Genomic DNA, 17,852 nt, shown 5'->3' with positions numbered 1-17,852 from the left:
CTCTCGTTTTTTATTTAAAAAAAAAAGAGAAATATATCAGGTTGCTAAGCAAACTTAATATGAGAGATGAGTTGATAACGACGATAGTAATAATAATAAAGAGAGAAGGACGTAATAGAAGAATGTGCGACAATTTGGCGTCATTTTTGCCACACCTCTTAATTATTTATGGTTGTTTGAGTTAAGTTTTTCTTTCTTGGTTTTTTTTTTTTTTTATTTTTTTTGTTTTTGTTTTTATTATATAATTATTTCTGTTTTTAAATATAATTAAATTAACAACGACCTAACTTCTATGGTTTGAAGATTGTAAGCGAATGTTACAAGATATATGAGAATCTACGCATGCGCGTATAGATCAAATCTGAATGTGTTTGTGTCCACACATGTATGTGTAAAGTGTAGTGCAGTGCAGTGTAGTGTGTGTGTGTGTGTGTGTGTGTGCATGTGTCTGTTTGTCTGTGAGATATATATGTGTATGTGTGTGTGTGTGTGTGTTTGTGTCAATATGGACATGTACGTATTTGCATGTATGTAAATGTGTATAGCATGTATTATGATTCAATATAGTTCGCATTATATTAATCGCTGTATGACATAACAATTGTGCCTGAAAAGCTGTTTCAATGAAGGGATGTTTTGCGTCCTTGCTGATAACGAGTGTATGCACATTATGTTTACACACAGTTTGGGCTTAACATTTTTATTTTCTTTAAGAAATATCGTAGATTTGTAACAGTTTTTCAGGTCTTTGTAGCAGTTATTTCCTGACAGAAGTTTTTATGATTGATCGATCTTTATACATGTATTATTCGCAAACAATCGAGGAATATAGCGAGAGGTTCTTCTTCTTCTTCTTCTTCTTCTTTCTGTATGGTTGAAGGTTGTGTGATTTGTTTTGTTTTTGTGGGTTTTGAGAGATACTTTTTATTAGAAAATAAATTCTAATATCAACTGAATGGAGCGTGTCTAGAACCGATTGCTGAAGTTCTCTTGAGTTTTTGAATACAGAAACGGCTTCGTTCCCTTTTCTTTTTTTCTCTTTTTTTTGTTTGTTGTCTTTCTTCCATTACTAATTTTGTCTTTTCGCAGTCTGCCTTCCGATTAATTAAAATTTCTTCATTCCCTTCTTAACCATTTTATCCGTTTATCTGCTTAATACTCGCAATTCAAGTTATAGTTCAACAACGGAGCAAAAAAACACGCCATCTAGTAGCTTCATTGGGTCTGATATTGTGGCATTGTAGCACTATACATCATTTGTGGTGCTAACGAACCGTTTGCTGCTGCAGTGGCCGCAGCTGCTGTTACGCCCGGCACCATCGTTCCCGGTACACCCCAGGCGACATTGGGCTGAACCATTCGATAACCTGCAGCTAGAATAAATGTATTTTTTTTTTTTTATTTTTATATATATATTAATTAGTTATCATCGATATTGCCGAAACATACCTCCAGCCTGTTGTGCACTAGCTGCATAAGCGTAGGGATAATAGCCTTGTTGCATATATTGTGTTTGCATTTGGGCTGCTGGATAACCCTAAAATCAACAATGTATACTTCTTTACAATACAGTGTATTCAAAGTGTTTTCTGCTTTTCAAAAATTCAAAAATTACTTAAAAAAAGGGAGATGTTTTCATATCAAACGATTTCACTATAAATTGTTAACTTGATAAACTATAAAATTAGCTATAAACGCAGGAAAACTCATTCAATCCTTTCTTCCGCTCATTAGATTTCTTTCCGAAAGCAACAAAACTGAACATAGAAAGATATATTATTATGGTGCAAGCGAGAGCAAAACTGACAGAGTGCTAATCGAGCTTCACTAATATAAAAAAAAAAAAAAAGAATTTTCTATTTCCCAACAAACAAGTCCAGTGAACAAAAAATATGAAGTAAAACCACTATAGTGGGCCAGGGCTTACCGTTAAATACTCTACATAGCCCTACAGGTATTAGTATAGCGGCTCTTCAGCACAACGCGTTATAAGGGAAAAAGTTGTCCGATCCAAACTATTTTCAAGAACATTCACGCAACAAACAAAACAACATGTCAGTGTAGCAATTTTCGTCAAAACATATCGTAAACTGCGACCCATAGTTTCAACACAGAAAAAAACGGACAGAAATAAACAGTACGTCTGGCTTTAGTCTTTCCAGATGTTGCATACATCCAGACAAATATAATGTATCCTCGTATCAAAACAATTTGTCAAACGGTGTTGGGCATATGATTATGTCTGTCTATTTGTTTAATGAGTACTATTAGTATAGCAAGCAGAACCAGGATGTCTTTGCACCTACTATCTCCTGAATGTAGCGCATCTTATGAATGAATGCGCTATCTGCGAAATTGGCTTACTCTGTTCTGCTCGGCACACTCTTCTTCGGTTTACCCGGTAGGCTCAATTTACTCCGAGTACGCTTCAAACAAAACCAACTCATATATGTCCAAAAAGAATCACATTTTCTACATCACTTCTTTCACTTAACCGAAAAGAAAATTTCTGTCTTATGCTCTTTGCATTATTCCGACCAAAATGGGTGCTACGAGAATAAGAATAAGAAGTTGTTGCGGCTAAGCTTTTCGAGCATAGCCCTATCGGAATAGCATAAGAGAATAAGAAAATATGGAATAAATTTTATATATCGTATGGAAGGACTTTGATTTTTGCCAATCTGATATATAGACAAATTTAAGTCGATATAACTACTTATGTGCTAAGAATATCGGAGAAGGTTTTTAACATAAATATATATAAAGGTATTCATAATGAGAGGACGAAAATTAAAAAAAAAAGTATCTCCACGATTTGCTTAATGGGAAATTGGATTTGAATTGTAAAATTTTTAAATTGATGGACTTACCGCCGGTGGATACCAATAACCCATTTGTTGATATGCCGCCGCATATGGATACTGCACAGCAGCTGCAGCGGCTGCAAGCTGTTGTTGTGTCATCATTTGTCCAGGCAGCGCGGCGCCGGCCGCGTTAGCTGCTGCTGCAGCTGCAGCTGCTTGTTGTGGTGTAGTCGGTATGCCACCAGGACCTATGATGGCACCCGCGGCCGCAGCGGCTGCTGCAGCAGCTGCTGCACTTGCCGAGGCTGCTGCCATATTATTAATGGCGTTATCATTACTATTAATGGCGTTAATGCCGCCATTCTCTTTTCCCCAGAAACATTTAACTTGATTACCGTGAACCTCGGAGTTGTGTGTGAGCTCGATGGCACGTGCTGCAGACTCTTTTGTTACAAATTTAATAAAGGCAAAACCTTTGTCTTTGAATACACGTACATCCTGAATAGGTCCGAACTGCATGAAGTGCTTGTGCATCAATTCGTCCGTAATCACATTTGGTGCAAAACCACCACAATAAACGGTTGTATTCATGGGGCTGGACTGATTATAAACATCTTCAAATGTTTGCCTAGTGTTATTCTTAATTCCCCCCGTACCCAAACCACCCGTTTTGTTCGTTTCACGGGGTGGTGCTAATTTTCTTGTCGACCAATTCGTACGAATTGAACGTGAGCCAATCCATTGACCATTCATTGCTTGTATCGCATTCTCAGCCTCAGCTTTTTTCACAAATGAAACAAAGGCATATCCCCTTGATTTCATTGTCTGCGGATCACGTACGATGCGGCAGTTAGAGATCTCTCCAAATGGAGCAAAAGCTTCGCGTAACGTTTCCGTTTCAATTTCGGGACTCAAATCGCCGACGAAAATGTGATGATGTGAGCTAATATCTGTTTTGGGCTGATTTCCAGGACTAGTAGCCCAATTTACCTGTAAACGTCACAAAAAAAAAAAAAAAAAAAAAAAAAAGAAAAACAATCTTGTAAATATTTATAATTAAAAAAATAAAAAAAAAAATAAAAAAAAACAAAAGAGTAAAAAGTTGACACAATCGCATACCTTAATTTCTTTGTCGAGAAACAAGCGTTTATTCATGGCCGTTAAAGCTGTTGTAGCCGCTTGATACGTGGAATATTCGATGAATGCATAGGGATCGTTGCCTGGTTCCCGAATAATTTTACAACCTTTCACGGTACCCATCTGACCGAAAAGGGTAGTAAGCAATTCTTCCGATACGGAGCCGTCTAAATTTCCTACATACAATGTTTTCGGCTGTGATTCGTCCATTGCTTGTTATTATTAATTTCGTTTCGGTATTGTGTCGTCTTGAGTTAATAAGCGGTTTCACAAAAAGCAACTGATGGAAGAAAGGATATACTTTGTTTTGTTTGTTGCTGTCTTTCAATCCGGTTCCGATTCAATTGATCCGATGATATTCACGAATGCAACTCTATCTATCTACGTTGTCGTGTTGTTTGTTGTATATAATTGTTGTAAATTGATGTAATTGCTAAAATTTTACAGAATACTTAGACACTACTGTTACTGTTTGCGAATACGAATACTCTAAAATTTAATTTTGGATACAACTGTTGTTTAGTTTCCCCTGAGCGTTTTACTCCTTTTCTTCGGCTTATCTTTCCCGCTATTTCCTCGTCCCTGGTTTTTTGTTTATTTATTCTTGTCTTTCTTTTTGTGTTAATTTGCGTCCAATGATTGATTTCGCACCCAGCAGCCAAATTTTGTTCTTGCAATAGTTTGGCTTTTACAATATGCAATGCAATCGTTTCAATATCCCGCCTTGGTGCACAAATAAATAATGTGTTGCTTTTTATTTTAATAAATAATAACGTCGAAATAAATTATTGCTCCTGGTTCCTATTATAAACTATTGCTAATGATTTTCATATGATTTTTGTTTTTGTTGTTGTTGTTGTTGTTGTTGTCGCTGCTGCTGCTGATGCTGCTGGATTCGGCCACTATTTTTATAGATGTTAGTACTGCTACTGTCCTTTTTATTATTAATGTTAATTCTCTTCCCGTTTCTTATAAACACGCACATTTATAATATGGAATATATACACGTATAGAATAGATATACTGCTTGCTTCTTTCTGTTTTCTTTAACTAGTATAGTACATACCTTCTTAAATATTATTCATTAGATATATTTATGTATATTTTAACTGCTGTAGTTTGTTTTTTTCTTTCGTTTTGTATATTATGTAGTATAGCAAAATAATATTCGAATACTTTTTTTTTTTTTTTAGTTACTTGTTCGTCTTCTTCGTTGACGTCTTGTTCTCCTTTTATTTTATTTTGTCACTTTAACATTTACCGCAACCGTTCAACGTATGGCTTTTGACTGAAAGTCTGATGTGACTTAGTAGTAAACGGGTGGCAGATTGAGTGGCTGAGTTTTTTGTTTTTTTCAAACTTTTTTGCTCTTCCTTTTCTCCTTCTTGATCAGTACTTCTAGCCTAATTTGATGCAGATATATAGAGTAGAGTAGTTTTTTTGTTAATTCTTTAAAGACTATCTACGAATCTAATGGAGTGTTCGGAATTTGTTGATAAATCGCATTTAGCTTTATATATGTATGTAGCTTTTGTTTTAAATACTTTTTTTTCTTCAAGAAAAAAATGATTTGGTTTTAATTCTGTGGAGTCAGTTCTCTTTTAACAGATTTTTGTTTTTTTTTTTTAAATATTATCATTATTATTAAATTTTTTTTTTTTTTTTTTTTTTTGTTGTAGTCGATTAATCGTTGTTTTCTTTTGTTTTGGAAAATATCTACTTACAAAATAATTGCTTTTCTTGTTTAATATAAATTCTTAAGTTCGCTAGCAAAGTCAGGCTCTTGTATAAATGGGCATTAAATTGAGGTTTACTGAAATATAGAAAATAATAAAGAAATATATATCAAATAATTTATCATTGATTGTTTCGTTTTAATCAAGGCATGAATGTAATGAAAATACATAACGAGAAACAAAACATTTGCACAAGACTCAATATGTATATATAAAAAATAATATTTATATAATGTAATATTATATATATATATATATATATATATATAATAATATAATACATATATATAAAAATATAATATATATATATAGTAATATTATATATATATATAATAATATAATAATATAATATATATAAATATATAATATATATATATATATCTTCTTGGTATATATATATACATATCTTGGTTTGATCTTCCAAACAATCATCAATTAAAAAAAAATTAATATAACTTAATTTTTGATCTCTATAAAAATATCAAGGTATCTTTTCACGATCACGCCGCAAACATTTACAAAAAGTTTCAAATCCATATCCCATAGCGATTACGTCCAGAGCATATTTGAAACCATCTTGACAAATAGTTGTAGCAAAAGGTCGGTTAGACATACAAACAATGTATTGTAATAGGTCTTTGGCTGTGGAGATCACATGATGGTTTGTGGACAAGCCTGAGCTTCTAGTTTCTAGATAAAGCTGATAAACCTATCTTAAGTCACTGCCGGCTAAACCCCTTATGTTGAAATTTCACCGCATCATATTCATTTTTACTCTTGATAGCGACCATCACGGTCATTCACAATCAGCAATAATAAATACACCAAATGTCAAACGATACTCAGCTAGACGAACGGGATGGCATACGCACAGATTAACTTGGCTAAATACTCTTACTCTTGGTACAAATGTAAGGGTAAATAGATCATCCTTCGTCCTGAGAAAGCAAAATGCAAATCCTGGTTATTTTTCTTGGCTCAAAACTTGTCCATAAAATTTTGTCTCGAAGGACTGAAATATGCCGACATATACCGAACTGTCAAAGAGTACTTTGGCACTGAAGCCCATGTCTTAAGAAGACTTTATCAGAAAAAAAACTTTATAAGAAACGGACTTCTGCTTGTCGGACACATCTCTCTTAAATAGTTGATGAACTAAAATATAATTTCAAATTTCTAGAATACGCAGTCTACGAAACCATAAAATCTTGTGTTATATTATATTTTACACAGCTAACGTGTTTCACTTCATAAACATCATAGACGTCGGATATATATTCAGATTAAATTATTGATTTCGAAGAAGCACTCACCGGTCTTATAAATGAGACTATGATTAACTTTAGATAGAAGAACGCATTACAGGGCACATAAAATTTTTTTGCATTGCTAGTATTGCAAATAGGACAGAAAAAAGTAGAGAACGGATTGTTTAGACTCAGAGTTAAAAGTTTCAAATTCATGTTTCCCTTAGGAACCACTGAAGAGAAGGACCAGCGGCAATTGGGTAACTTTATTTATACTTTGTTTGGCTTTTTAAGAAGCCCTTTCCAATGTTATTTTGTGAAAACATTAACTACCAAATTTGCTATACTACACAATAGAATATCGTATTATGAACTCTCCTTCAAATAATTTTTATCAAGCACGTACTGATGCTGGTAACTGGTAATTAAATATGGATTTGGAAATTCTTCCGTTTCGCGACCATAAAGTTATTCGGCAAAGTAACGAGTTTACGTCTCGAAACAAGCGAGCCCTTCAGTGTTGTAACAGATTATATATTAAGTTGAGGCCTTTGGCTGTTTGTAACGTTTATAAAAAATATATGTGACGGACTGTACCACTAAGGTTGAGATTCAATTATTTTGAACAAGTGCACGCCAAAAAACCCAAAATTAAATATGAATAAATATTTAAGAACATTAAAGCCTTCCTTCGCACACCTGCACAATAATATCTTGATTACGATGTTGTGTCAATTTTTAAGTTGGTCCTTATGACCATGGTCGACTAGCTGGTAGACGCAAAAAAAGTCTGCGGAATTTTGCAAATCGTTGTTTCAGTTTTCCTCTCAACTCTTACAACTTTAAAAATAAATTCCAACCATTGAGAGACAGATTTAATAATTGACCGGTGCCTCTTAGCCGGATCACGAAAAAGGGATACCATGCAAAACTTCTGGTGCGCATCCTAAGTATTAAAAACCGGAAAGCTGTGCTAATATGTTCTAATAGGTTCTCTTCCGTCCAGTAGTAGCCTTTAACAATGCCACATTTCCTGTTTAAATAAAATATTTTATATGAAAACGAAATAAATTTTCATGCAAAAATTCCTTTGTTTGAATTAAAACAAATTTTTTCCAAGAGCAAGTAGTTTGCATTAATATCGAAAAATGAAGAAAAAAAACAGAAGACTTGTGTCCACATACATCGTGCAATTAACAACCCCTTTCCATTAAGCTCAACATTAAGGTCATGAACTTAGCAAAAAAAAAAAAAGAAAAAAATATGAAGAAAGAGTAATATTTCTTTTGTTTATTTATCGGTTTTAGCAAAATAAGAAAAACTGTCATTGCAGAATTAAATAAAATCAATACTAGAGCACAAAATATTTTTTATTAAATAATTTTCAATTTGAAGAAAAAAATAAATCATGAAATAAATGTTTATTCAATTGGCGGTTTTTGGAACGAGTAATAATGGCAAACATCAAAAGAAAGCTTACATACAACGCGCCTCCATCTACATTCATAAAGACATTTGCCTTTTCTCTCATGTTCAATTTTTTTCCTTTTTTCTCATATTCGGTAAAAGAAATTTAAATGAAATATTTACCACTACAATGCTTACACAATTACGCTTACAGTATGAAACTTGGCCTTTACGGTTGTTTTAAAGTTTTGCACTGAAAATTGTCTTTTGGTGAAAAATACTTTACAAGAAAAAGTGAAAATTCAACACACAGAACAAAATCAACCAGAAATGATTATCGTTGTTTGACAAGAATTGTAAAGGCGACGACGATGATGATGAACGAAAGAAAAAAAAAGGAACAGTTGCGAAAATATGAAAAACCGGTATTCTATAGTCGTATTCTTCACACTTTTGATCTACTAATGCTTATACTGAACAATGGAATTGTAGAATATGAATATAAAGCGAAATAGAGAAGGGAAAAAAAAAGATGAAACCGGCCAAAGCAGAGTTGCATAGAATAAAAGAATTTCTTTCTTTTTTCAATCTATTTTAGAAAACTTTTCAAATTCAAAATCGTATACAACCACAAAATTTTCATTTAATTCTAATACGGTTTTAACAAGTTTTAAAATTACTAACATATTGAAGGATTGTTTCAGTTTCGACATCATTGAGTAAATGTAAGTTGGCAACACTGTTTTATAAACACAATGAAGGCGTCTTTTGCCATCTTCATTGATAAATAGTTTCCATTAAGCAGCCAAAATGATATAATTATGCTTTCTTTTCAAATTAAATGAAATGCCAAACATTTATTTTGTACTTAATACACTTTATCGCGCGCCATAGACCAATTGACGACGTTATTGTTCTCGAAAATTTACGCACACGTCCCTTGCTAAAAAAAAAAAAACAATGGTCTCAAATTTACAGTATAGATGAAATACAAAATTTGAAGCTAGTTTTATTAAAAGCGAAGCACCGAGAAATGACGTGGCTAGTATTGCTTATTTAAATAATTTTAGAAAGTGTTTCGGTAAATTAACACATACACCGTATAACATCACCAATTAACACAACCTTTTATTACAGATTAACGTAATAAATTTGAAAACAAATATATATTTACTGAATACCTCGCGACTTTTTTTACCTTGCGCTAGAAGCGAACTTATAAAACTAACATGGCTGCAACTAGAGCTGCCAAGCTTATACATTTTTCATTTGTTTGATGATATTTCGATAAAATTATTCGCCATTATCTATAAGCATTTTTCGAAATTCATAGCATCATTTCACGGTCTATCCTTATCCTAATCCTAATCATAATACCTTTCAATAAACGAAATGAAATCGATAACAAATTTGTATTTAAAAAAAAAATGAATTTTTTGAAAGCAAACATGAAATAATCACTGAAAATATATGTATAAAACGAATTTGAAAACTTCCTACAAAAATTTGCAAAATTCCTACTAAATTAACTTAAGCCAAATTAACTGAAATTCTAATTTCATGTGATCGAAAATCTTTTGAGCAATTAATATATAAAGCAACATTTTTTTTATATGGCAAATAATAACAATTTTTATTTGTACTTGTACAAATAAAAATTTTTTAAGTAAAAATAAGAAAATGAAGATTTCGGTCTTCTGTTTTCCATAGCTCTTGGCTATCGCCAAAGGCTAGCTATAAATAGCTATAGATCTTTTTATGCCTTATTTTTCTCTTGACTATTGTTTTAGAAATCCCTCCACGTTTTGGAAAATCTTGAATAGCTTTACAACGTGAATGTAGTTACATTACAATTACAATAAATTTGCTTACGTTTTTCATTTATTTTACCAGTTTTCGAAGAACAAAAATAAATGATATTATTTATGGATTTTATTTAATTTTGCTCGCTTTCTCTTCTTTTCTTCAATTAAATCTAAATTACATTAATTACCCCGTGGAATGTTGAAGTATGATAATGTTCATAAAAAGTTCATTCTCGGAGAAGTTATAATAATAAAAAAATTTTCTTGAAATTCGTTGAAGAAAACATATATTAATTTATCATGGTCGGATATTCGACGTTCGATATAAATATTCGATATAAATATTACAGTATTCTGATGGTCCTATAAATTCCTTTTCTTACTCTTCGCGAACCAACGAGAAAAAATAATAATAAAAAAATATAGACTTAATTCTCATAATTGATTGGCGACTTCTTTCAATATATGCTCGTGGCGGGTATAGAATAAATCCGCACGAATTCTCTATAAGAGAATCTGTTTTGATTTGCAAAGTTTTTTTCGATTTTTTTTTTCCAAGAAGTTGGAATATTTCTTCGTGGTAAATTAACATATATTCTTCATACATTTTTATGTATAGCGTATGGCAATTTTCCATCACTATATAAAATTTATAATTGCTTGCGATTGTTGAAATCATATTTTAATATATATTGATCTTCGGGTACAATTCAGTGCATAAACCAAACACCCATATATATGTAGACATTGGCACATGGTTATGCGTGATATTTTCGGAATTACCTTGACTAGATTTAAAAGAAAAATTATCAAAATTTATTAATTTTTCTTTTTTCTATAGAAAATATCGATATCGTAAACTCAATGTCAGCTGTAGATGTAATTGCTGCAATTGCTGGTTTTTAGTAGCATAGTTTATGGACTTTAAACATATCATAGATCTACAATGCGCTCACTGGGTTTTTTTTGCAAATGACAACCAAGTGTCAAAAATACCAAGTAATACAGATGCCTCAAAAATGCAAGTAGTAACACCTTATGTGAATGTGTAAGAACAGAAATGTTAAACTATTCAATACACTCCAATAAAAATCTCTCTACAACTATGTTAAAAACGCGTGATAGTCTCCACAACTATGTCAAAAACGACTTATAGCCTCCACAACTATGTTAAACACGAGTCACAGCCTCCACAAGTATGTGAAAAATTCGAGACAATAAATTCATTATAAGACATCTTATTCGAGCTTTTCACTTTTCATGTCCTAATCGCACACAGCTATTCATCTGTCATATTGCATATATATGCAAAATTACGGTCTACCTAAAACGTAACAATTATCTTTGTATTGTGACTGTGACTGCTTTTCAATATTTTCATGTAAACAAAAGAAAAATTATTTTAGTTGCAAATTTTGATAATTTAGTAATATAACTATGCGAAATGGCTAAATCGAAGAAGTCGAAGAAAAAGCACAATCATAAAGAGCGTAAGGAAAAAAAGAAATCAAAGAAATTGAAAAAGACCCATAAAAGCAAGAAAAGGTCTGAAAATCTTAAAAATATTAATGAGACTAGTAAAGCAAAACAACGAGAAAGCGATACTGATGATAATTTTGAAATTCCAGTAACGCTAATGAATAGCAAATCGCATGCCCCTGAAACGCCTGAAGAGTATCAACGAAGGCAGAATAAAATTCGCCGTGAAACGGATCCGGTAACTGGCCGATCAAGATTAATCAGAGGAAGCGGTGAGATCTTGGAAGAAATTGTAAGCAAGCAAAGGCATACAGCTATTAATAAAGAAGCAACTGAGGCGGATGGCAGTTACTTCCAGGAAAATATCTCCAGCCAATTGAAAAAGTAATAAAAAATTCATTTCATCGATAAGTTACGTTTATTGCATATATCCGTGCAAGTGCCCCTTTTTATATGCACAATTATATTACGTATATATGATGCACGTAATATGCTTATTATTATATACATTTATTAACATAAAAACACTTTAAGGAATGAAAATATATAAAAATTATATGTTTATAACAATCAGAAATATAACGATGTCTCTTGTTCTGTTAAAAAAAATTGTATTAAAATATTTGATAGAAAAATGTTGTAGAACCATCTTGATACGTAGGATCGTCGCTCACTTTTGTTCGGCACATGGGGCAAGTTTGTTCCCGTTTAAACCAAGTGCCAACGCAATCATCACAAAATATGTGGCCACATTGTAGAATAACTGGTGAATTATAGGCATCGTGACATATGGGGCAAACATTGCCGGCAGCATCTATTTCATCATTTGTCGGTTTGCGTTCGGAGTCCTTTGAATTAAATATAAGTAAAATGACTTCTAATAAACTATCGAAATTATATCGTATCGGAAGCTAAATAACGTAAACCTATTTTGCGCATAACGTAATGCCATTCATTCATACTGCACATTATCTTATTTACATATATGAACTATGAGTATGCTTGTATGAGACTTTTAGCTAATTGATTTTTCAACTTGATAGACGAATTCGCTTAAAGAATAATTTACGATAAAATTTCTAAATGAAGATCTTGTCTTCGAAAATATAAGAGAAAGGACAAAGTTGTCGGTATTATTGTAACAAAGTCTTTTAACTATTTTTTTTTTTTTCGTTTATCTAAAAGTCTTAAGACCAATTTTACTTTTATAAGAAGATTTTTGAGATCGCAGTCATAATGATAGCGTGTTCGATTAGGTATGGCTAAAACGGCTATGTAAAACATATAAATATTATATTTTATAGGAAATCTGATATGAGTTTTTTATGAGATAGAAATATGTGACGAACTCGAAGGATTTCTAGTTAGTTAAAAATTTCGGCCAATTGTTAAACGTAAAAATCTTTCTTAACAAAAAAAACTTAACAGAGAGAAACAATCAAAACTCAAAACGAAAATTCTTGAATTGTTAAATAAAGGAAAATATTTATATGTTAGAAGAATAGAGAAGAGGATGAGAGAGAAATGTCCAAAGCAGCACAACTTCAGGCTTTATACGCTCGACGCCCACAAGCGGAGGACGATCGCATTGAACGGACGCAAGAGCTAAATCGTTACTATGATCATTGGGGCAAAATGACGACTCGCTTTGCTAATTGGACCGCACCAGAATATTATGATAAGGCAGGACAGCAGCTTCAACAAACCAAAGACAAAAAAGAAAAGGAAAAAGGTCTAGCTATTCGTCAGAGAAAGCTTTGCTGATACATCTCTTGTACAAGTTGCAATATTTGCGTTTTTCTTCGCAATATAACTCACATTGTTCCGTACAAAGCTTAGGAGAGATCGTTTTAGCAATTTGCTGCGTTCAACTAATTCAAATATTTTCGCACCAATATAGAAAGAGGAAAATAGCATGCCTGAGATCTGCAAGATATTATTCGCAATAACTTAGAAAATTTTTCTTTTAAAAAATTTTAAGATCAATATTTACCACTTCCAAGCCGGTATAAGATTCATGCAAAAACTCTAACCATTGAGTAATCGGGGCCAATGCTCGATAAAATTGTGAAACATATTCAACAAGAACGTATAAGCGTGCCTGGAGTTGAAAGCGTTTAATTTTAACAATATTTGGTTTTCTTTTTTTTTGCTTTGTATTACTCACTCTAGCTTTATGTCGTAATAATTTTGTAGACATCATAGTTATTGCGATTTTAATTAATTGTGTTAATAATTTTAATATTAAGTCATTAACGGCAACGTAATATAATAGCATTTCCAGTGAAGTGTACTTAGTTATTGTAAGCTTGTTTCCGCTGGACTTATGCGAGGGAGTTGGGGAAGCATTTACGGGTGCTTTTACAAAGAATTTAAGCGATATATCATTTGTTAATTCTTGATTAGTTGGCGACGTTGGCACTGGTTTATCGGCCGCAAAAACATCAACCGTTAAGGATTCTGTTGGAGGTGGTATGAGAAGACCAAAAGGTTCTGGTTTTGAAGTAGCTATAATAAAGCGATACACGACCACACAGATAACAATTAAACAGTCCCGTGAAAGAATACTATACGATTTTTGTGACAACTTAGCGACTTGTTTGCGTAACGAATTATTTATTTGATACATAATAGCTTGAAGAAATATTAAATCCATTATGCCCAGCAGATGGTCATGTATAAATTTCATCAAGATAATACATATAAATGGTAGGTAGCGTACAAAAGCTGATACTAATTTTAATACAAGTTCTGGTATTTCATTGTTTATATCATCAGGTCCAGGGCTATCGATTTCAATATCTCGTGGATTCTCCGAACCCGGTGCAGATTCTTGATTATCTGCTGAATTTTGACGCAGCTGTCGATTAGATCTATTAGTTTCACCGTTAGTAGCAGCTGCTATATTACGAAATTGTTGTTCATCAGATAAATCTATTGTCGAATCTGTTGCATTATTAGCAACGGGAGTATTATTATCAGTCCTACCTAGTGATCGTAAATTTTGTCGCACTATCATCGGCAATCTACTATTCATATTTATATTAACTCTAAAACTCATTGGAGTTGATGACGATGATGATAATGATGATGAAACACGATCAGTGCCCGGTTGTTGTTGCTGCCTTTCTTGATGTACTTCGTTTGTTAAAGATTGTGCGGTATCATTACCAGAATTATCACCACTGCGTAGAGTACTATAACGGAAATTGCCTGAATGTGATATTAGTGAACGTAACGCCTCAGTCGATGAGGCTGACGAGAAAGATAATACATTATTTAAATTCATGCGCCATGAACGTGTATACCGGGATCGATTTGTTGAGTTTGCCGCATTCGAGGATGTGAAACCCGAATCGCTGGCACTATGCATAAATCGCCTTTGCTGCTGTGACGCATTTTCAACGGGGCCGCCTCCTAAAGTTGCCTGTCGCTCTAAATGAGATCTAGCTTCATTTATTAAAGACAGTAGATTGCCTTGCGAATTCGAATTTCGCCTTAAATTTATTGTCTCACTATCATTATCAATCATTCCGCCACTTTCCGTTTCGTTATTAATAGCGGTAAAATTAGAATTTCTAACATTATGCTGCTGGTTACCATTTGTGTCCATGTCGATATCTATCGTTGTTTGCTCTCTTCGGAGCGTTTGATTCACTGGTACTCGTTCCATTTCAACTGGTACGTTGTTATTGTTAGTCATCACGTCACAAAAATTTTCAATATATTTTATATTCTGTCAGTAATAAATAGCAATTTATTAAATAGTTGCAGGTTTTATAATTTTGACTTCGTTTTTTTTAAATCCGTTTTTTTTTTTTTTGTTTTTTTGTAAATAAATATAATAAAAATATTTTTATTATTATATAGATATTTCGCACACGGTGAATAACTTTTCGGTCAACTTCGAATGTCAAATTAGTGTTACCAGGATTTAGCACTTTTCGATATACTCATTTATTTGTTTATTTTTTTTATTTAATTACGCATGAGACTAAGCTAGAATGACTTAATAACCGATTTCTTATACTAAACATTATTAAAAATTAGTATCAAGTATATAAGCAAAAGTAAAGAAAAAAAAAAAAAACTCATGTATAAATAAAAAGTAAAGAAAAAAAAATGTACACAACTAGCACAGAGGCACACCCACAACGGGCGCCGATCAAAATTGCAGGTGAACCCCTAAGCCGTTACAAATATGGAAAAGCTTGGTAACAGTCAACAACATCAGTTAATTTTCGAATTAGACTGAGATGTTAAGATTGCATGTTGGTTTAAATACAACATAGACAAATCGCGCGTTTTAACCATTATTCTTTTGATAGAATCTAAAGTGTCCGATATTGAGATTAGGTGATAGACATCAGTTAGGTCTGTGCAAACAAGTCTAAATGGATTTAACAGCTCATCATTATCTTTACATTGATGAATGAATATGAAATGCCTAGAGAAGTGATTAGGTATATTAAAGTTTAGCCCACCAAGTAATGTAGGCGAATCGATGGTACCGTTTATGAACTTAATTAAGAAGGAGACGCAATGAATATATCTAAGTTTCTCAAGTCATAGTAAGGATAACAGCAGCAATCTACTTTCATAATGGGTCAGAAAGATAATTCCTTGCTTTTGGATTTAGGAGGATTTTATCAACTGAAGGTATCTGCAATAACATTGGTTCTTTGTTTATAGGATGAAGTCACAAAAGCTAGGTAATATAATTTACGGTGGTCCCATAACCAATCGTGGGACAAATGACTACAGAATGAATGCTGTCCGGAGGAATGATGTTGGTAAACTTGATAACTGATACATCTATGTATCTACATGTGTAGAACTTGATACAATTAACATAGATAGAATCTTTACTTGATACATGAACATGTGATTAGTTTCTTCTTTTCTTTCTTCTTCAATCGATCCAGACCATCATGTCTGTGATGAGAGAAAATGTAAACGACTGGATGATGCGGATCCTCAGGTAAACTAATTTATGATATAATTATGAGTACGGTTGTATTGAAATAAATTACGATCGAATAATTCATTGAAAGACACAACAACTCTATCATTCCTCTTAGCATATTAATTATATTAAACTATATCATGCCTCTTAGCATATTAATTATATTAAAATTTAGATGTGTACTAAATTATGTAAATTGTTGATTAATGAAATTTATTTTAATTAATTCATAAATTCATTTGAACATTTTGATTTTTAAATAAATTTTAGTATAACTTTGTTATCAGTTGTTTTTCCGTTTCAGTTGTATAGTGACTTTTCCAAATTATAGCATATTTTCAGGGATGATTTGAGCTTATATTAGCAACAAGATTTTACAAAATTTGTTGTTAAAGAGGTTGCAAATTTAATCTTATTTTTTTGTTATACAAACCTCGACAGGTAAATGGTGACACGTTATTGCCGATAATCCTCACGTAACAACCAAAAAAACAAATTTTGACGTATAAAAGTGAGAGCTATACAGTCTTCTCGAGTAAATGTCGTTTACATAGGCACGTGTCACCTAGAACGGCTTAAGACAAATTAATCTTTTATTTTGCCGATCGATTCTCGCGACGTTTTTTGAACCTGAAGTTTGTCTGTCCATTTGTCCTATCTGATGTCTGCCCATGTATTTTTGTGTTCAATCTACAGGTAGTAATTTGTGGGTATAGCAATATAATGAACTTTGGTACACTGACGTGTTTTCACCTAAGAACGAATTGTGTTGAAAATGATTCGAGTCGTTCCACTTTTTCAACCACTTCTCACAGCTTCTTTTGGCCGACTACACTATTCGGACAATTTATGAATTATAAGCAAAAGCTTAGACCATATTACCTCCATTCTATTAAAAATTTGATTTGATTTTAATTCGCTTGTTCGTAAGATTATGGTTAATTTCATTGATGAGATTTTTTAATCGTTTAACTTTAGCAGAATTTTTAGATAGTAACAATATTTGCCGCGAGTAATGTTTTCGGTAAATTTACGCTAAATGATTCGGTTTAAACTGGAAATATTCGCAATTATTTATTTATATAAGTATTTAATTATGTGTGTATAGTAAGAATGAATATAAACAAAATTGCCAGACGTCCAAATGGCAAAGGCTAGATGGAAATTTATTCATAATCATAAATTCTTAATTTAAAAAAAATGCATAAAGTTTTCACAACAACAAAAAGGGAAAAATTTCCTTTTGTTTGGGAACGTGAAGGAGGGAGAGA

At 32.5% G+C, this 17,852-nt stretch overlaps 3 protein-coding genes across 7 annotated transcripts; 1 reads left to right on the top strand and 2 right to left on the bottom strand.

Annotated features, from left to right (window-relative positions):
• Positions 1 to 264: 264 nt before the first annotated feature.
• LOC119642008 (nucleolysin TIAR) lies at positions 265 to 9,484 on the bottom strand. Of its 4 annotated transcripts, none has more exons than XM_038040962.1 (6): positions 9,016 to 9,484; positions 5,666 to 5,754; positions 3,924 to 5,344; positions 2,871 to 3,794; positions 1,450 to 1,537; positions 265 to 1,367 (listed from the first exon to the last, which is right to left on the bottom strand). In XM_038040962.1, the coding sequence occupies exons 3-6, from the start codon at positions 4,149 to 4,151 to the stop codon at positions 1,216 to 1,218; spliced, it is 1,392 nt and encodes a 463-aa protein (XP_037896890.1). In that variant the 5' UTR covers positions 4,152 to 5,344; positions 5,666 to 5,754; positions 9,016 to 9,484; the 3' UTR covers positions 265 to 1,215. The 4 variants fall into 4 exon arrangements, with proteins under 4 accessions (XP_037896890.1, XP_037896887.1, XP_037896889.1 ...); XM_038040959.1 differs by having other exon boundaries at positions 265 to 1,373; positions 9,016 to 9,479; XM_038040961.1 differs by lacking the exon at positions 9,016 to 9,484 and adding an exon at positions 8,530 to 8,625 and having other exon boundaries at positions 265 to 1,373.
• Positions 9,485 to 11,317: 1,833 nt separating this feature from the next.
• Positions 11,318 to 12,093, top strand: LOC119642022 (ADP-ribosylation factor-like protein 6-interacting protein 4). Its single transcript, XM_038040981.1, has 2 exons — positions 11,318 to 11,332; positions 11,416 to 12,093. The coding sequence occupies exon 2, from the start codon at positions 11,581 to 11,583 to the stop codon at positions 12,001 to 12,003; it is 423 nt and encodes a 140-aa protein (XP_037896909.1). The 5' UTR covers positions 11,318 to 11,332; positions 11,416 to 11,580; the 3' UTR covers positions 12,004 to 12,093.
• Positions 12,011 to 15,399, bottom strand: LOC119642021. 2 transcript variants are annotated; one of them, XM_038040979.1, is made up of 4 exons: positions 13,783 to 15,399; positions 13,609 to 13,716; positions 13,434 to 13,541; positions 12,011 to 12,463 (listed from the first exon to the last, which is right to left on the bottom strand). In XM_038040979.1, the coding sequence occupies exons 1-4, from the start codon at positions 15,316 to 15,318 to the stop codon at positions 12,230 to 12,232; spliced, it is 1,986 nt and encodes a 661-aa protein (XP_037896907.1). In that variant the 5' UTR covers positions 15,319 to 15,399; the 3' UTR covers positions 12,011 to 12,229. The 2 variants fall into 2 exon arrangements, with proteins under 2 accessions (XP_037896907.1, XP_037896908.1); XM_038040980.1 differs by lacking the exon at positions 12,011 to 12,463 and adding an exon at positions 12,484 to 13,310.
• Between the last annotated feature and the right edge of the window lie 2,453 nt (positions 15,400 to 17,852).

This window comes from Glossina fuscipes, unplaced genomic scaffold, assembly GCF_014805625.2.
Source record: "Glossina fuscipes isolate IAEA_lab_2018 unplaced genomic scaffold, Yale_Gfus_2 204, whole genome shotgun sequence".
Lineage (NCBI taxonomy): Eukaryota > Metazoa > Arthropoda > Insecta > Diptera > Glossinidae > Glossina > Glossina fuscipes.
The sequence above is the reverse complement of the archived record's forward strand: the minus strand, read 5'-3'. Positions and strand labels throughout refer to the sequence as shown.